This window comes from Nicotiana tomentosiformis, chromosome 4, assembly GCF_000390325.3.
Source record: "Nicotiana tomentosiformis chromosome 4, ASM39032v3, whole genome shotgun sequence".
In the NCBI taxonomy this organism is placed as follows: Eukaryota; Viridiplantae; Streptophyta; class Magnoliopsida; order Solanales; family Solanaceae; genus Nicotiana; species Nicotiana tomentosiformis.
The window spans coordinates 105,055,087-105,076,020 of NC_090815.1; the positions used below are offsets into that span (position 1 = coordinate 105,055,087).

Consider the following 20,934-nt stretch of genomic DNA (forward strand, 5'->3'; position numbering starts at 1 on the left):
ATAATTTTTTTCACTTTTAGCTCGCGTCATAAACTATTTACATTCGTAGGCGAAAAAGTATATAATTTTTATATAACATACAAAATGTATATATATACAAAAAATATATAATTTTTCGATTATTATTTTGATAGTGACTATACAGTGTCATTTTTCCGTATTTTGTTTGTTTAGTCCGTTGTCCATACTCATTAATTATGTCAGATGTGTCCATCAGAAGTGGTCTTCAAACGCATAGGGTGGCCAAGATTGAAAGATGCTTGAGCCTGTCCTTATTGTTAGGTCACTTTCCATGTATTTTTCTTGCACTGTAGTGTCACTTTTTTTCCTCCCAAGGGCACAGAATTTTTTTTTGTGTTGAAAGTGAATAGTCTGTTACTCATTTAAAAAAGATTTTGACAGTCAAATTGGCAAATAAGCTATAGTACTTTTATTTATCAAATATCTTGCTTAGTGAAAGATCAAGAATATGAAGAAGTGACTTTGTGAAGAGTAGAGGTATATATGATAGATAGAATGAGGTGGCTAACTGCTAATGGGGAGGAGAGGGAAGTAGGAAAAGCAAAATGGGGTCAGGTCCACTTATCCTACAAATGTTTAGTAGACAAAAAAGAAAAGGGAAGTCTTGCTTACCATCACTCATTCAATTTGCATACTCAGATCCCACTTTGATAAAATAGGGTTTTGCTTTTTTACCATATACCTGACAGAATATCAACACAGAAGGCAGATTTTTCTCCTCATTATTACATACCAGTCATACAGAGGAAAATATATATACATACACAGATAGAACCCTTTGAGTTGTTGCTACTTGAAAATCAAATAAAGGAGTTGTGACAAATCATCAAACCAATCCATAGGTGATTTGGTCCCACTTTGAATTCTACTCAATACAAATCAAGAATGCAGCATACAACAGTAAACAGATAATATAGCAGGCTCCTCAAGACTCTTATCCAAAAGAATCAGATTTTGTTCAATGAATTATCATAAAAGGTGAATATATGGGATGTGTGTGCTGTACTATCCTTTCCCACTACAGAGACTCCTACAGAGAAAACAGATGAGAAAAATAAGGGCCATTCAAAAGCTGGAAAGATAGAAAGGATAAGACTGATACATGGATCCCACACACACATACAGTGACAAACTATGAGGGGGGAGAGTGAGTGTGTGAAGGAGAAGGGGGAGAGGGGTCCTGCATTTTGTACTTGCACAATGCTTTCCATACATCATTTATGGGTCTCACTATCAAAGCTGATCATTCCACATAAAGAAAAGGCAAAGACAAAGCTCACACTAGCATCTGGTCCATGCATATTTGGCATTTATTACCCATCTCTCACCATTTCTTCTAACAATAACAATAATAAATTCAACAGTCAGGTGCTAAGAACAACACAATCTGGAAAGAACAAATATTTCTAGAAAGCGAGATGGATAGATCCAACTGCCGTATCCTTCTGAGCATTAGGCTAATCACCAACTAAAAAAGCTTCAAGAAGTCTAAACTAACAATGAAACAAAAATAAAGGAGGCCCAATTGTATGAAAAGATACTACTTGACGATCCAATAACTCAGAGCATGCAGGTGTATTCCATGTGTGTCGATTCTCCAAAGCACCTCCGTTCTCCAAAAAGCTATTTAGAAGTCTAATTGAGCTGCAATATGATCCCGCCAGCACGCAATTTGGAACATCTATCCTTACTGTGGCCTCTGCGACCACTCCACTTGCTAAATTGAAAGGCCCCATGAATATGAAGTAAAAGGAAATGAAAAGAAAGATTACTGATACAACATTTGTCTTCTTGCGCTGGAAAAACCAATCTTTGTACTGAACCATATACATTGACATCCATGTAGACCAGCAGTGAATATAGTATAGATTGCTCACCTCCTTTGCAAGTGGTGCACCATTTGTTTGCTCAAGAAGGAGACTTGCACCTTCTTGTGGGTCGCAGCAGACTTCCGGAGAGCATCTCTTCCCAAGAAAATAGTTAAATCATTTCTTAAAGGCCCCAATCAATTAACTGCATAAAATTCCGATCTTCCTTCTAAAAACGTCACAGTATTTGCACAAATGGTGGTGCATCAGCCCTTGGTCCATCAAGAGACCGGTACATGTACAATGTATTGACGTACTCACCATTCTCACTCTCTTCCTCATCTTCCCAACCAATCACTTCCACTGCTAGACGGGGCATTTGGCGAGCAATCTCCTGACAACCTTGTAGAGTTACTCTACAAGATGACAACCAAAGAAACCTCATGTTGTGATAATGGTGTAAACCAGAACGCAAAGCTAAATCTCCAAATGGGCAATCCCTGATCTCTAGCTTCTGCAACTTAGGGCAGCCCTCAAGCACATACTTCAGAGCCAAGTCGCTGTTCCCAGCAAAAGCAACGGACAAGGTTCGGACCAATTTTCCATATTGTCCAATATAACTAAAAGCCTTGTCAGTCAATAGACCAGATACGGCGAGTCTCGTAAGCTTCTTACAGTTCTTGACAATAGCACCAAAGCCTTCATCCATTGGTTCGCCAGTAACATGGTCAGGTAAGTGTCGACCCATAATGCATAGTCGGAATACAACAAGGTCCGGGCAGTTCTTTGACATAGCTATAACAGCTGCATTTGTCATTCGTTGGCAGAAATATAAGATGGACTGAAGTTTCCTGCAACCCTCAGAAATTGCAAGGAGACCTACTTCAGAAACAGGGGCGTCTGCATCTTCCCGAGCTTCGATAGGGAAAACCCGAATCTCCCGCAGATCCTTACATGTCGCAGCAACTGCCTGGAGTCCTTCATCACATACAGAATCAAATACCTGAAAGATCAAAATTGAGCTTAATATAACAAATAGTCAGAAGAACATATACCATAGAAAAATAAAACCACATACCCACAATACTTGGAGCTTATGGCAGCGGCTAATGACGGATTTGAATTGTTCAGTATTAAGGTTGGCAGCATAGCTGAAATTAAGAGAGGTCAGATTGCAACAAACTGGATAAATTGCAGGCAGATATTCAGGAGCAATTTCCCTGAAACCCGAGAGGCAGACAATGGATTTGCAGGCTGAAAAAGCAGAAGCATAATCAGGGTCCTGGTCATCAATGAGTATCGAGGGGCCAAATGAACCTGTTCCCAAATTGGTAAGCTGTGGAGCTCGAATCATCAACCGATACAGCTGCGTAATAGAAACAAACCGATTCAACCTCAGCCTCTTCAAACTAGGCGACCTGATTACTAGCCTCTCCAATGCCTCAAAATCAATAGGGCATTCAACACAATCAAAGGTCAAAGACTCCAAACCCGTCTTGTTCTCAGGGAAGAAGGAAATCCAGTCCACTTCATCGTCCGACACCTCAGACTCTATCAGATCAAGAACTCTAATTTGCCTGCAGTTAGTAAAAAACCTTTTATCATCCATAACAAAATCAATCATACTACTAGCACTATATTTCACAAACTGCAAACTCACAAATCAAATACAACAAACACTAGTGTCAAACTCAAAAATCACAACTTTAATGCTAGTCTCCTCAAGAAATACCCTTAACTTCCAAATGCAGAAACTAAACAGTTAACAATAACCCAATAACATCATTAATTCAAACACCAGCTCACATGAAGCACAACTCCAAGTAAAATTAATATATCTACACTAAGTAAACTGCAAACTTCCAATTACACAAAAAATCTAAACTTTACCAAAATAAGGGGTTTGCGGAGAAACAGATCTAATCCCAATAAAAGTATACTAACCTGCAATCACGGGCTATAATAGCAAGACCACTAGTCCCAAAACCTTCACAACAGACAAGAACAAGCTCTTTGAAATAGGGGAAACAACGGGCCAACAAAGACAGATCATCATCAGTTATGGACATGCGTTTCAGGTACAACTTCTCAAGCCCACGATAAGCTTCACCCAAAACAGAAGCCCAAGGAGCAAAGTGGGCCCCCCAATCTGGAGGAAGCAAACTGAAATCAGCAAACCTAGGTTTCCCTTTAATGGCCACAGAGGTCACCCTTTTGAAACGGGCCGTAACTCGGCCCGGAGAAACGGCATAACAGTTGCCGATATAGACTTCGGATCTGGTTAGGGCCTCGGCCCGATACCAAGATTTGCTGACGAGGGATGCTGCGTTACGGTCTCGGCGATCAGTGAGGAAACAGAGAACGTTTTCTAGCACATTTTCAAGAACTTGATCTGGGTGTGGTGAAAAGTGAAAAATCCCTCCACCTCCTCCGCCGGCGACGGAACCACCGGTGACGGCGCAACAGTTGCGGGATTTTGCTGCGCCGCCGGAGAGATCTGAAGGACAAGGTGGACGCTCCTCATCTTCAGACATCTCTTCACTACTACTCATGCGAGGGGTGGGTGGGTTTTGAGGGGTTAGATTTATGGGAAGTGTTTCTTCTGAAATCTGAATGAATAATAATTTATTTATACACAAAAAGAAAATAATAAACCCCCACCCTTGAAGTAATAAAATAGTATATTTTTCAGATCCAGGAATGGTTGAGGAAGATGAATAAGAAAGGGTTTTTCTTTTGTTTTTGGTTAGTGATGGTAACCAGGATTTTTAGAACAGAGGGGGGTTTTGGTGGGTGGGTGGGGTGGAGATGAAGTGAAAAGAGCGAAGTACTCTTATGTGACTATGTAATGGTGGTTTTGGGGGCGGGGGGGGGGGGGGTGGAGCATTGGGATTCTCCAATGGCTTTTGTAAAATGCTAAGCCTGCAAAATCCAATGGCTCTCCACACATTTGCTACTTCATTATTTGAGGGGAGGCTTTTCTTTAAGCCGTGCTTTTGTCTTTTTCTTTTGCTACATTTCTTTTGGATTTGTTGTTTTGTACTTTGGTGTTTAGTTTTTTAGAAAATTCATTTTTGAAAATAATTTTAGGAAAAGCTTTACGTTTGAAATATTTTTTGAAGAATATTCTTTACTTTTTGTAAAAATCTAATGGCGTTTTGGATTTAATTTTAGTTTACTTTTCTAAAAACTAGTTTTGAGAAACTTATGCGTTTGATAAATTGTTTAATAGTAGTAATATGTGCTTTTGAAAGGAAAAAAATTGGATATTTTATTTTGAACTTCTCATGTTGTCTTTAATTTGCATTAAAAACCATGGAGATGCAATTTTCGGAATCCAATTTTTGTTTTATAAATCAAAAAGGACCTGAGCTTTAGTTTTTTGGGAAATTTTCGATGCCAAATTGGATGGTTGATTTTTGAACTATTTTGATTTGATCTTCATGAATCAGAGTAATTTTAAACCAAACAGCTCTAATATTGGCTTTTAAAACCTTTTTTTTTTTTTCCAACTAGACGTATTAATCATATGTTGTATACATGTGAGGGGTTAATGCCAAGGAACACCCCCCCCCCCCTCCTTTTTATTTTGAGAGGAACCCCTTGTCTTTTGGCTATTTGCCTTTAGGGCCACCGTGGTCTTGCTAAATTCAAGATGAAGTACTTGTAGTCAGGGGTGTTCATAAAAATCCGAAAAATCGAACCAAACCGACACACACACACACACATATATATATATATATATATATATATATATTATAAAGTTTATAATATTATGGTACATATTAATCATTTGTATTTTTAATCTAGTTTTTTACTATTTTAATATTCTAATTCTTTGCATTTACATTCTAGTTTGATTGGTAGTTTTCTTTTGCTAAGTACAAGAATTTATTTCATGTTAAAAATAATCGATTTTTAATTGAGTACTTAAATTATTCATCACATCTTGGTAAATGATAGATTTCTCACTAAGCAATTGGTTTGATAGTGTTACGTTGAAAATGTAGTCGTCGGAATGTGTTTGGTAGTGTATGTATCATATTAAGAAAAAAATCGATCAAAAAACCGAAAAAACTAAAAAACCGACAAAAATCGAATCGATAAAAAACCGACTTAATTGGTTTGGTTTGGTTCCAATATTTGAAAAACCGACTTATTTGGTTTGGTTTCTTTTTAGGGAAAAATCGATCCAAACAGAACCGAACCATAGTTTTCGTGAGAGAATTAAATTCAAAATGTAGACTAGTCAATATTCAATAAAAATAAATTTGTGCTTTGCAAAATTATCTTAATCCTAGATAGTACTAATATATGTCTTTGTCTATTCGATTTTACACCCTTTTTTTCCGAACTATCAAATTTTATTAATCACCAAAGCAGAACAATACAATCCAGCAAGACTAATATAGTCTGTCACTTTGTCCTACACTTCACATATTCAATTATCATTTTATATTTATACGTCAGTCATCTTGAGAAAGACAATATGGATTATTATGGCACATTACTTGCAAAAAGCAACGAGTTAGAATGACCTAAAGAATCAACCTGACAAATATAAAAACTTACCAAAAGAAAGTAAATTGGAGGAAATCTTACCTAAGTGACAAAGTAAAATATCTTCATGCACTTTCTATTTTTACTTCTTTATAGATGAGATTTTCTTTCTAAAAAATTATTTCACCATGAATGCCTCCTGCCTAGCTAGAGGGTGACCAAACAAGAAAACGCAGGAGATAATAAAAGTACATATTTTAAACTTAAAAGGTTAAACTGGAGATGAGTTTGAATAAAATGATGGGAAATTGAAAAGTACAGGCAATAAGATATCAAGCATCAATTTACAGAGTGACTAGGTTGGAGAAGCAACCAAGAACAAAGATAGGATGGCTGTAGTATTGAAACGAGTCGTTGCAATAAAGATACGTAAAACAAAAGAATAAGTTTCCAATGAAACCGTGATAAGTAACATTTACAAGCTAATTGACAACCGATTCATTAGGTATAGGAAAAATTACGCAACACATCAAATATTTATATTGTATTTATTATTTGTAGTTATATTTTCAGCAAATTTATCATCTGTAGCTATATAGAAATGAAAATAATTTGTGAGTCACTAATTCCATTCAATATTTTCATATTTGATACGTTTGATTATGCCAAGAGTCAATTATATTTTGTCAAGAATTGATTTTCATCTCATCAGAGATTAGGCGATATCATCAAAATGTTAGTAGTAATTAAGTTTCTCATTACAAGCTCTTAAAAATATATTATGCTATAATAATAGTATTAAAGAGATAAAAATTTATACGCTATAAAAACAAGGTCAATATACGCAGACGAACAAAGACTTGGACAGGATTGTTTCCCTCGAGCATGTTAATATGGGCATTATCTTTATGTCCTGTTTTGGATTCAACTGTTTAAATTTTATTTTCAAAATGTTCTTTAATTTAGAGATAGCTAAAGAATTCTTCTCTTTTTCTTTACGTTAACAAACATATATGTCACTATCCAAGTAGAAGCCGTGATTGACATTTAGCGAGCGTTATATTATGCTTAATTTGTTCGCAATAACTAATCATCATTCAACTCTTTCTATTTTCATGAAACATGCTCAAAGGTTCAAGATAGATTAAGGAAGCAAATAACCTAACACAAGGAATACAACTAAACTAATTAACGTCTAAAAACTCAATCAAATCCCAAGAATTGTAACCATAGCATAAGTGCATAACAAAGAGCTGACTCTAATCTTTGACACAGAAACATTAATGTTCTAGTGGGCTATAAAATATGTATGCTACCAAGTCCTTTATTACTCTCACTTTTACAAAAGTATCGTTTTCAACTCATACATATATCATAAGTCAAAGATGCAAGTAGAAATTTAAAACATGCACATTGAAATAGAGCCATCTTACTTTTTCATACCAATTTAAAAGTTCCATAAGAATCCTGTCGTGAGTACCTGAAAGCATACATAGACATTTCATCAAACGCATTTAAGTACAATCACACTATGAACGTATCCACACCTTTAACAGAATGTTACAAGAAGTTCTTCAAACTCATGTGACTTATTAATTGTCTCAAAACGTGCTTCGAAATATGCTCGTTAAGGAAAACTAGGTTATGAGTTGCGTTATCAAGTAAGTTGATACTTGACTTCGCTTTCCTCTATCTCAAACAATATATATATATATATATATATATATATATATATATATATATGTATGTATGTATAATGATACAAACACACAGAATTAGAAAGAAACTAAGCTTAACCTAAGGAACAAAAAAATGAAGAATTGTTCCTGAACAGTTGAGCTCGAGGAAGAGGAAGAGTAAGAGCAGAGAAGAATGAGAGATATGATTCTTATTGCTATGATTCTCAATGACCTCATACAGTTGGATTTCTGCTGTATATCGAGCAGTTGAGGGGAAGGGAAGATTCAAGAAGCTAGTTATAACTAACTTCTTAACAGCTTTGCTAACAGATAATTAATGGCCTAACAGTCCCACTAATGGTCACGTGTGCTGCACATGCCACTTAACTAACAACTATCTATTAGCTAATTATAATGGTATAGAATCTGCAATCAAAATAGAAAATCACTAAGTGAATTCTAATTGAACTCGTATCAATACTCTCCCCTTTAGACAATCCTTGTCCTCAAGGATTGAATTGAGGGAATTGGTGGCAAAAGGTCTCATAGTCTTCCCATGTCCAATCTTCCTCAGCAACATTAAGCCACTTAATCAACACTTGAGTTGTAGGCTTGCCATTCTTTTTGACCAATCTTCTGTCAACAATTGATTCAAGCATTAGGAGGGTAGGACCAGCTTCAGAGTGCACCACTGGCAGTGTCACAGAAGCTGTGTGAGATCCCAATTTTTTCTTGAGTTGTGAGACATGGAAAGTTGGATGAATTTTAGCATCCGGGGGTAGATTCAAAGTGTAAGCCACATATCCTACTCTTGCAATGATCTGGAAAGGACCAAAAAAACTTGGCAAATAATTTTTGCACGTTATGGGGCTTGAGTGATAACTGTCTGTAGGGTTGCAACTTGATGTATACCCAATCTCCTACAGAAAAAGACTTGTCAGTTCTTCCTTTGTCAGCTTGAACTTTCATTATGTTTTGAGCTCTTAGAAGGTAAAATTTGAGACTTCTGAGAGTTGATTCTCTGGCTTGCAAGCTTCTATCCACCAAATCCAACTGAGAATCAAAAGCCATATGGGGCAGTAGTGGAGGTGGCTTTTGACCATAGACAGCTTCATAAGGGGTCATATTGATGGCAGAATGAAAAGTGGTGTTGTACCACCACTTTGCTAGTGCCAACCAGTAAGGCCACTCTCTGACAGCATTCAACAATTGAGATTGCATTCTTGAGATGCTGAAAAGTTGGACATGCTCATCTTTTGTGGAGAGTGCATCTGCGGCTATATTGTCCTTACCTCTCTCGTAAGAAATAGTATAGTCATACCCCAATAACTTCACCAGCCATTTTTTCTGGCTAGGAGTAGTTATCCTTTGTTCCAACTGATATTTAAAATTATGGTGGTCAGTTTTAATAGTGAATTGCCTTCCCAACAAGTATGGCCTCCATTTTTGTAAAGCAGTAACCAGTGCTAATAATTCTCTTTTATAGACTGAAAGAGCTTTGTTCCTTTCAGATAAGCCTTGGCTAAAGAATGCTATAGGTCTGTTATACTGGGCTAACACAGCTCCAATTCCTCCACCTGAAGCATTTGTCTCCACCACAAATTTTTAAGAAAAGTCTGGAAGAGCTAGGACAGGTATTGTAGCGATTGCTCTCTTCAGGTGTTCAAAAGCATGTAAAGTTGTTTCATTCCATTGAAAATTGTCTTTCCTTAGCAGGTCATTCAATGGTCTTGCAATGATACCAAACCCCTGATAAACCTCATATAGTACCCAGCCAGTCCTAGGAATCCTCTCAAGCTCTTAGGAGTGGTTGGTTGAGGCCAGTTGACCACAGATTCTACCTTTTGTGTGTCCATGGAAACCCCTTCCTAAGAGATGATATGGCCTAGATAGTCAATTTGTTTAACTCCAAAGGTACATTTTCTTTTCTTTACATATAAGGTATGGGATCTCAAGATACTGAAGGTTTCTTTTAGGTGAGAGATGTGGTCCTGCCAGTTTGGGCTGTAGACAAGGATATCATCAAAGAAGACTAAGATGAACTTTCTTAGATGAGAGTGAAAGATCTTGTCCATCAAAGGTTGAGGGAGTATTGATTAAACCAAAAGGCATGATAGTGAACTCATAGTGACCATGGTGAGTTCTAAATGCTGTTTTTGGAATGTTTGGTTCAAACATCCTAATCTGATGGTAGCCAGATCTGAGATCCAGTTTAGAAAAGTATTTGGCACCATGCAGCTCATCTAATAACTCCTCAATCACATGGATAGGAAACTTATCCTTTACAGTATGGTTATTCAGCTCCCTATAGTCCACACACATTCTCCAAGATCTATCCTTCTTCTTTACCAAAACAATTGGTGAAGAATAAGGACTGGTGCTGGATCTTATCACATCAGATTCCAGCATTTCATCAACCATTCTTTCTATCTCATCCTTCTGTACTGCAGGGTACCTATAAGGCCTGATATTGATAGGTGAAGTGCCTTCCTTTAAGATGATTTTGTGATCATGTTCCCTGGGTGGGGGTAATTCCTTAGGTACTTCAAACAAGTCTTCATATTGTTGCATGATATCCTGTTGTTCCTGTGCCTCTCCTAGTTGTTTAGTGTTGCCATCCATTGACAGTAAACTAGCTTCAACACTACCTTGTTGCTCTTTTTTGAAGACTCCAACAGATATCATACAGGGTTCAGCTGGCTTAGCTAGAAGTTTCTCCATGCTGTGTTGTTGGATAATCTTGACAGCTGCAGGTTGCATTCCTCTCAGTGACACCTTATGACCCAAGACACTAAACTCCATCTTAAGTTTCTTAAAGTTCCACATGATGTCACCTAAGGTGATCAACCTTTGGATCCCTAAGACTATGTTGCAACCTCCAATAGGCAATACCAGCATGTCAGAGTCAAATGTCACCCCCTGCATTTTCCAATTCAACTTCTTACACACATAGTTACTCTGCACCTTCTTCCCATTAGCTACAGACACATCAAAGGGTGCTATAGCAGTCAGAAAATACCCTAATCTTTTAGCAGTATTAAGATCTAGAAAATTGTGGGTGCTGTCAGTGTCAATCAGCACATGAATTGCCCTTCCCTTCACAGATACAGTGACCCTCATGCACCTAAAATCATTCAAACCATTCATAGCATGTATTGACACATGGGGCAAGATGGAGCCCTCATCATCAGTCTCAAATCATTGACCAATCATTGTTAGGAACTCAGCAGGCTCTAGCATTACATCCTCATCCTTTAGTTCCTTTATTTCTTCACATCCTCCTTCTATTTTCATATAAAATAACTGCCTTCTATTTTTACAAACATGACCATAAGTGAATTTCTCATCACAGTTGAAGCATAATCCTTGTTTTCTCATTTCATCCATTTCAGCAGGTGTTAGGAGTTTAGCATGTTTAAAGTTTGGTTTAGTATTTGGGTTACTGTTTGGTTTGGTAATTGGGTTATTATGGGTGGTGTTCTGGGGTCTTAGGAAATTTTGAGTGGGTTTGTTCCTGAATCCTTGCTAAACTTACAGCCTTAGCTAGTGATCTAGGACCTATCATTTTCACAGTTAATCCAATTTCTAGTTTAAGCCCCTTTACAAAATAGCTCACAACATAATATTCAGAGAGTTCAACCCTCGTAAGAAATTTATCAAAGGCATCTACATAATCCTGAACAGAAGTTACCTGATGTAGTTCTTTGAAGTATCCCATCGGATCATCAAATAATTCTGACCCAAACCTTGCGTACAAGCACCTGACATACTCCCCCATCTTGGGCATTCCCTTGTGATTCTGTGCTTCATGTAAGATTGGTGCCATTGTAAAGCCCTTCCTTCCAGCTTGTAGGAAGCCAACTTTACCTTGGCATCTTCAGGTGTTTCATACACGTCAAAGAATTGCTCACAGTTGTAAAGCCAATCCATCAACCCATACCCATCAAACTTTGGAAATTCACCTGGTAATTTTGAGTGGTCACTTGGCAGTGACCAGCTAAGCCATTAGCCCTGTAGCCATTCTCCATTGGAGCAGCATTGTTACCCTCATGATCTACGCCATTAATAGGAAGATTTTGAACCATATGAGGGTTCAAACTCCCTGTCATCAACCTCTTAATTTCTTCGATTGCTTGTGCCACTTTTGCATCCACTGTTTGCTGCAGATCAGTGACGGAACCAACCACACCTTCCATAGATCTCTTCAATGAGTCAACCTCTCTCCGTAATTCTTGCATACGAGTGTTGTGATCACCCATGGTAGCAGGTCAGAGGAACACTGCTCTGATACCAATGATACAAATACACAGAATTAGAAAGAAACTAAGCTTAACCTAAGGAACAAAAAAATGGAGAATTGTTCCTGAACAATTGAGCTCGAGAAAAAAAAAAGTAAGAGCAGAGAAGAATGAGATATTTGATTCTTATTGCTATGATTCTCAATGACCTCATACAGTTGGATTTCTGCTATATATCGAGCAGTTGAGGGGAAGGGAAGATTCAAGAAGCTAGTTATAACTAACTTCTTAACAGCTTTGCTAACAGACTACTAACGGCCTTATAGTCCCACTAATGGTCACGTGTGTTGCACATGACACTTAACTAACAACTATCTATAAGCTAATTACAATGGTATAGAATCTGCAATCAAAATAGGAAATTACTAAGTGGATTCTAATTGAACTCGTATCATATAATTAGAATTAGCCATGAAAATGGAGAAGAAGATTGAAGCAGAAGAATAAGATTTTGGAATTTCACTATTGCATTAATTGAAAATGATGTGCAGACTGTAATTATACAGCTTTACTAATTAATTAACCGACCTAACTTTGTACAATAATAATAAGAGACTCTAACTTTGTGTTATCTACAAATTGACCCCTAATACTAACAACTAACTAACATACTATACTTTAATACTCTCCCTCAAGCTGGAGGGTGAAGTATATTCAGCACACCCAGCTTACCTAATAAAAGATGATGTTGCCCAGAAGTTAAGCCCTTGGTAAGCAAGTCAGCCAACTGGTCCTTTGTATACATATACTTAGTTTCCAAAATTCCTTGGGTGATCTTTTCTCGAATATAATGGTAGTCAATTTCAATATGTTTGGTGCATTCATAGAAGATAGGATTGGCAGCAGTTTGCATGATAGCTTTGTTATCACAGTAGAGAGTGACAGGTTGAAGAACATACACACCTAGTTTTGCAAATAAGCCCGGGAACCAAGTTATCTCAGCAACAGCAGTTGCCATACTCCTATACTCAGCTTCTGCACTGCTTCTGGAGATTGTGTGCTACTTCTTAGACTTGTAAGAAATTAAGGAGTCTCCAAGCTTGACCAAATAACTGCTAACAGACCTTCTAGTTTTAAGACAACCTCCCCAGTCTCAGTCACAAAATGCAACTAGAGAATGCACAGGAGACCTCTTCAGGAGAATACCAAGACCTGGTGCATTCTTGAGATATCTCACCACCCTAATCGTTGCATCCATATGGGACCTTTTTGGTGCTTGTATGAATTGGCTAAGACTCTGTAACAATTCATCTGGTCGTTTTGAGAGTAATAGCCCCAATACCCTATGTACTTCTTCTCCCATATCTATTTTCTGCTATTGTGACTTGCCGGAAGGGTTCGTTTTAGCTTTTAGAGTGTTTTGGGACACTTAGTCCCTAAAATGGGAGCTTAAGTCTTAGGATTTTGACCGTAGTCAGAACTGTATGAAGACGACTCCAGAATGGAGTTACGTCGGTTCTGTTAGCTCCGTTAGGTGATTTTGGACTTAGGGGCGTGTCCGAATTGTATTTTGGAGGTCCGTAGCTTATTTAGGCATGAATTGGCAAAAATCAAATTTTTAGAGTTTTGGACCGGTAGTGGAATTTTTGATATCGGGGTCGGATTACGATTCCGAAAGTTGGAGTAGGTCCATAATATTGAATATGACTTGTGTGCAAATTTTGGAATCAATCGGACGTAGTTTGATAGGTTTCGGCATCGGTTGTAGAATTTTGAAGTTTTAAATTCTTTAAGTTTGAATTGGAGGGTGATTCATGATTTTAGCTTTGTTTGATGTGATTTGATGGCTCAACTAAGTATGTACAGCGTTTTAGGACTTGTTGGTGTATTGGGTTGAGGTCCCGGGGGTCTCGGGTGTGTTTCGGATGGTTAACATATCAAATTTGGTTTTGGAAGAATAGCTGAAGATGCTGTACCTGGTGTAATCGCACTTGCGCAACACTAACCGCAGGTCCGAACCCACAGAAGCGAGCCAAGGGACGCAGGTGCGGTTTGGAAGGAAGAGGCCAGAGATCACAAGTGCGGGGGTTATAACCTCATCTGCGCATCCGCAGATGTAGAAGATTGAGCGCAGAAGCGAAAGGACCTAGGGCGTGAGGGATCGCAGAAGCAGAAAAGTTCCGCAGGAGCGGGCGCGCAGGTGCGACCCATTGCTCGCAGATGCGGACCCAATCCCCTTAAGTCATTTTCGCACCTGCAATAGAAATTCCGCAAGTGCGGCGTCGCAGGTGCGACTATGGACCGCAGGTGCGAGATTTCTGGACAGAACACTTAATTGCAAGTGTTCGTGATTTTTGCTCATTTCCAACATTTTGAGCTCGGGTTTGGCAATTTCGTGAGAGATTTTTTGAGAGATTTCTTGAGGTAAGTCCCTTGTGCTTATTTTTTATCAATAATCTTGCTTCCCCATGAATTTTCCCACCTAGTTAGTGTGTATTTAAGGTTGAAATTGAGAATTGGAGGTTAGGGATTTAGAAGTTTGATTTATGGATTTGGAGGACCATTTGGTGTCGAATTTTAGTAAATTTGATATGGTTAGACTCGTGAGTGAACGGGCTTTCGTATTTTATGAATTTTACCCGATTCTGAGATGCGAGTCCCACGGGTAATTTTTGAGTTTATTTCGGAATTTTTGTTAAAGTGTTGATTTCGTTAATTAGATGAGCCTATGTTGTTGTATTTATGATATGTAATTGCTTTTGTCTAGATTTGGGTCATTCAGAGCCGGATATTCGTGGGAAAGGCATTGTAACCGATTGATTGAGCTTGGTTCGAGGTAAGTGGCTTGCCTAACTTTGTGTGGGGGAAATCCCCTTAAGATTTGGAACTATTGTGATATATGAGCGTCGTGTACGTGAGGTGACGAGTACGAACACGGGCTAGTTGTGGTAAAACCCGATTTTCTTACTGAGCAGCAACATGTTTTCCTGTTATTTTGAGTTATACCATTTTAATGAGTACTAATCTATTTTCATTCTTAATTGAGTTATTCCAATATGTGTAGCTATCATGTTTAGTCTAATACAACATGTCTACGTGTCTTAATTGTTTGTGTGAATTCTGTGCAGCATGCTTAGTGAGTTTCCTACTTCTTCCATGACTGGTACTTAGTCTAAATCGTAAGAATTTCGTGATGTAGTTGTATTTCTATCGTTCGCGCTGCATATTTACTTTGGGACTACAAAACGGTATTCCGGGAGATCCCCATGTACTGCATATTTACTTTGGGACTACGGAACGGTATTTCGGGAGATCCTCCTGTACTGCATATTTACTTTGGGACTACAGAACGGCATTTCGGGAGATCCCCCTGTCTTGCATATTTACTTTGGGACTACAGAACGGTATTCCGGGAGATCACCCTGCACATTTACGTTTGGGACTACGAGACGGTATCTCGGGAGATCCCTTGTTGTGTTTCTGTGTACTGAGCTATCACCTTCTATGATTTCATTGTTGTTAAATTTCAACCTTTTTTTAGTGCGATATTACACTCTATATTGTTTTTATTATATATTTACCAGTAGGACCCTGACCTAACCTCGTCACTACTCGACCGAGGTTAGGATTGGCACTTACTGGGTACCGATTATTGTGTACTCATGCTACTCTCTCCATATATTTTTCATGTGCAGATCCAGGTGTACCTTATCTGCCGCACTATCAGTGAGCCGGGACAACTTTGGAGACTTCAAGGTATATCTGCCACGTCCGCAGACCTCAGAGTCCCCTTCTACTCTTTCTCATGTCCATTATCTTTTGTATTTTCCTTGTTAGATTTTGATGTATAGAGGCACTAGATATTTCCTTCTGTAGTTTGTGATTCACGATGTTCCGAATTTTGGGATTTGTTGTGTATTTTTGAATAGTTGGTTAAATTTATATTTTTATTTTACTATTCTGCAAAAATGTTAGGCTTACCTAGTTGTAGAGACTAGGTGTTGTCACAACGTCACACGGAGGGAAAATTAGGTCGTGACAAGTTGGTATCCGAGCTCTATGTTCATAGGTGTCGTGAGTCACAAATCGATTTAGTAGAGTCTCGCGGATCGGTACGTAAACGTCTGTACTTATCTTCGGGAGGCTATGGAACTGTTAGAAAATTTTCACTACTTTGATTCTTTGTCGTGCGAAAATTGTTGACTTTAAAGATTCTAAACTTCTGTATTCTATTCTCTAGCAGATGGTAAGGACACGTACAAGCGGATCTGATGACCAGGCACTCGCGCCCCCTGCTAGAGCCACGAGAGGCCGGGGCCAGGGTAGAGGCCGAGGACGTCTACGTGGTGCAGCGAGAGCACCCGCACAAGCTGCTACAGAGGATCCCCCAGTAGCTCCAGCTGGAGGGAAGACACCTGAGGTACCTGTTTCTGCACCAGCCCTCTAGGAGACTCTAGCCTAGTTTCTGAGCATGTTCAGCACCTTAGCTCAGGCTGGATTGATTCCACACTCTCCTGCCACATCTCAGGCTAGGGGAGGAGCACGGACTCCCGTCGCCGGTACTCCAGAGCAGCAGGTTCATGTCGACCAGGTTTTAGAGGTTGTACCAATGTAGCCGGTAGCTCCAGCTCAGCCCGAGGTTAGGGCAGCAACTTCTAAGGTGGAGCAGCTTAGACTTGAGAGGTACAAGAAGTACCACCCACCTACCTTCAGCGGATTGGCTACAGATGATGCTCAGGGTTTTCTGGAGGAGTGCCATCGTATTCTCTGTACTATGGGCGTAGCGGAGACGTGCGGGGTTTCTTTTACTACATTCCAGCTTAGAGGAGTAGCCTATCAGTGGTAGCGTGCTTATGAGTTGAGTAATCTGGTTGAGGCAGCTTCACCTATATGGACTCAGTTCTCGAACATATTTTTGAGAGAATATGTCCCTCAGAGCCTCAGGGACTCATGGCGCACAAAGTTTGAGTAGTTGCGCCAGGGTGCTATGACTATGTCAGAGTATGCAGTCCGCTTCAATGATTTGGCCCGACATGTACCGGCCTTAGTTACCACAGTTCGAGAGAGGGTTCGACGATTTATTAAGGGACTCCATCCCAGCATCCGGAGTAGTATGGCCAGGGAATTGGAGATGGATATTTCTTATCAGCAGGTTGTGAGTATTGTCAGGAGATTTGAGGGCATATTTGCCCGGGATAGAGAGGAGAGGGAGGCCAAGAGGTCTCGAGAGTCTAGTTGTTATTCTGGAGCTCGTGCCCCAGCAGCTCAGCCATGGTAGGGGTTATGTGAGCCGCCCCATTTATTTAGCTCTACCAGCCGCCAGCGGTGTTCCAACTCCTTCTAGATCCCAGGAGCTTTATTATGCACTGCCAGTATCTAATGTGCCTCCTGCACGGGGTGTTCCTAGCGGCCAGTCCAGCAGACCTAGCCCGATCCAGTCACAGCAGCCACGCCCTCCCAGAGCTTGTTTTGGGTGTGGCGACACTCGCCATGTGGTGAGGGATTGCCCCAGGATTAGGAGGGGTGCACCTCCACAGACTTCTCAGCCACAGCGTGCTCCACCGGGTCCTCAAGCTATGATTACAGCACCAGCTGCCACCCCACCTGCTTAGCTAGCTCGAGGTGGAGGTCGGAGAGTTAGAGGTCGCCCTAGAGGGGGAGGCCAGGCCAGATATTATGCACTTCCTGCTTGTACAGAGGCAGTTGCTTTTGATTCTATCATTACAGGTATTGTTCCGGTCTGTCATAGAGATGCGCCGGTATTATTTGACATGAGCTCTACATATTCTTATGTGTCCTCTTATTTTGCCCCGTATTTGGGCGTATCTTGGGATTCTTTGAGTTCCCCTATTTATGTGTCTATTCTTTTGGGAGATTCTCTTGTTGTGGACCGCGTGTATCGGTCGTGTTTGATTTCTCTTAGTGGTTTTGAGACTAGAGACAATTTATTATTGCTCAGCATGATGGACTTTGATATTATTTTGGGCATGGACTAATTGTCGTCCCATTATGCTATTCTTGATTGTCATGCTAAGACCGTGATGCTGGCTATGCCAGGTTTACCGCAATTAGAGTGGAGAGGTACCTTAGAATATACTCCCAGTAGAGTTGTTTCTTTTCTTAAAGCTCAACAAATGTTTGAGAAGGGGTATGATGCGTATCTAGCTTATGTGAGAGATGTCAGTATTGATACCCCTACAGTTGAGTTAGTTCGAGTAGTGAGGGACTTTCCAGATGTGTTTCTAGCTGATCTCCTGGGCATGCCGCCCGACAAAGATATTGATTTTGGCATTGACTTGTTGCCGTACACTCATCCCATCTTTATTCCTCCATATCGTATGGCTCCTCCTGAGTGAAAAGAGTTGAAGGAGCAATAACAAAAATTGCCTAATAAGGGCTTCATTCGGCCCAGTGTGTCACCTTGGGGTGATTCTGTCTTATTTGTGAAGAAGAAGGATGGTTCTATGCGGATGTGTATTGATTACCGCCAGTTGAACAAAGTCACAGTGAAGAACAGGTATCCATTGCCTCATATTGATGACTTATTTGATCAATTACAAGGTGCCAGAGTGTTTTCCAAGATTGACTTACGTTCAGGTTATCATCAGTTGAATATTCGGGAGCCAGATATCCCGAAGACTGCTTTCAGGACCAGATATAGTCACTACGAGTTTCTTATGATGTCTTTTGGGCTGACCAATGCCCCGATAGCTTTTATGCACTTTATGCACAGTGTGTTCCGGACCTATCTTGACTCATTCGTCATTGTGTTTATTGACGGCATTCTGGTATACTCCCGGGGAGGATCATGAGAAGCACCTGAGGACTGCACTTCAGACCCTGAGAGAAAAGAAGTTATATGCAAAATTTTCAAAGTGTGAGTTTTGGCTAGACTCAGTGGCATTCTTGGGTCATATAGTATCGAGTGAAAGGATCCATATGGATTCGAGGAAGATTGAAGCAGTGCAGAATTTGCCCAAAACGTCCTCAACTACATAGATCCAGAGTTTTCTTGGTTTGGCGGGGTATTACCGTCGATTTGTAGAGGGTTTCTCGTCTATTGCAGCACCTATGACCAAGATGACCCAGAAGGGTGCTCCGTTCAGGTGGACAGAGGAATGTGAGGAGAGCTTTCAGAAGCTCAAGACAGCTTTAACTACAACTCTAGTATTGGTATTACCTACAAGTTTGGGTCTTATACAGTATATTGTGATGCATCGCGGATTGGTCTCGGCGCGGTGTTGATGCAGAACGGTAGGGTGATTGCCTACGCATCCAGATAGCTGAAGGTGCACGAAAAGAACTATCCTGTCCATGACCTTGAGTTAGCAGATATTGTTCATGCCTTGAAGATATGGCGGCATTATTTGTACGGTGTTCCTTGTGAGATTTACACCGATCATCAGAGTTTGCATCATCTGTTTAAGCAGAAAGATCTTAACTTACGTCAGCGAAGGTGGTTGGAGCTGCTTAATGATTATGGTATCACTATTTTATACTACCTTAGGAAGGCCAATGTGGTGGCCGATGCTTTGAGCCGCCGGGCAGAGAGTTTGGGGAGTTTAGCATATCTACCAACAACAGAGAGGCCATTGGCATTGGATGTTCAGGCCTTAGCCAGCCAGTTTGTGAGATTGGATATTTCTGAGCCGAGTCGAGTATTGGCTTGTGTGATCTCTTGGTCTTCTCTTTATGATCGTATCAGGGAGTGTCAGATGATGACCTCCATCTGCTTGTCCTTAAGGACACGGTCCAACACAATGATGCTAAGGAGGTCACTACTGGAGATGATGGTGCATTGAGGATGCAGGACAGGCTATGTGTGCCCAATGTAGATGGTTTGCATGAGTTGATTCTCCATGAGGTTCATAGTTCGCGGTACTCTATTCATCCGGGTGTCGCAAAGATGTATCAAGACTTGAAATAACATTACTGGTAGAGAAGAATGAAGAAGAATATAGTAGAGTATATGGCTCATGCAGTTTGGGTGATTGTGGATAGGCTGACCAAGTCGACTCATTTCATTCCTGTGATGACTACCTATTCTTCCGAGCAGCTAGCTCAAACCTACATTCATGAGATCGTCAGGCTTCATGGTGTATCGGTATCTATTATCTCTGACCGGGGTACGCAGTTTACATCACGGTTCTGGAGAGATGTACAGCATGAGTTGGGTACTCGGGTTGAGTTGAGCACAATATTTCACCCTCAAACGGACGGGCAGTTCGAGCGCAATATTCAGATATTAGAGGATATGCTCCATGCGTGTGTGGTAGATTTTGGGGGTGCTTGGGACCAGTTCTTTCCACTTGCGGAGTTTGCTTACAACAACAGTTATCAGTCCAGCATTCAGATGGCACCGTATGAGGCTCTGCATGGTAGGCGGTGTCGGTCCCCAGTGGGTTTGTTCGAGCCTGGCGAGGCCAGATTACTAGGTACGGACTTGGTTTAGGATGCCTTGGAAAAAGTAAAGGTGATTCAGGATAGACTTCGCACATCCCAGTCCAGACAGAATAGTTATGCGGACCGGAAGGTTCGTGATGTGGCATTCATGGTTGGAGAGAGAGTCTTGCTCCGGTTTTCGCCTATGAAGGGCGTTATGAGGTTTGGAAAAAAGGGCAAGCTGAGCCCAAGGTTCATTGGTCTATTTGAGGTGTTGCGTTGAGTTGGGGAGGTTGCTTATGAGCT

The 20,934-nt window shown here is 40.2% G+C and overlaps 2 protein-coding genes across 2 annotated transcripts; both read right to left on the reverse strand.

The window, feature by feature from the left end:
• Positions 1-1,310: 1,310 nt before the first annotated feature.
• LOC104093611 (transport inhibitor response 1-like protein) lies at positions 1,311-4,700 on the reverse strand. The gene is made up of 3 exons (XM_009599381.4): positions 3,774-4,700; positions 2,908-3,406; positions 1,311-2,832 (listed from the first exon to the last, which is right to left on the reverse strand). Exons 1-3 carry the CDS (start codon positions 4,379-4,381, stop codon positions 2,068-2,070), a joined length of 1,872 nt encoding a protein of 623 aa, XP_009597676.1. The 5' UTR covers positions 4,382-4,700; the 3' UTR covers positions 1,311-2,067.
• A 3,814-nt stretch (positions 4,701-8,514) lies between these two features.
• LOC138910288 (uncharacterized) lies at positions 8,515-9,864 on the reverse strand. The gene is made up of 3 exons (XM_070201517.1): positions 9,756-9,864; positions 8,921-9,585; positions 8,515-8,829 (listed from the first exon to the last, which is right to left on the reverse strand). Exons 1-3 carry the CDS (start codon positions 9,862-9,864, stop codon positions 8,515-8,517), a joined length of 1,089 nt encoding a protein of 362 aa, XP_070057618.1.
• Positions 9,865-20,934: the final 11,070 nt, after the last annotated feature.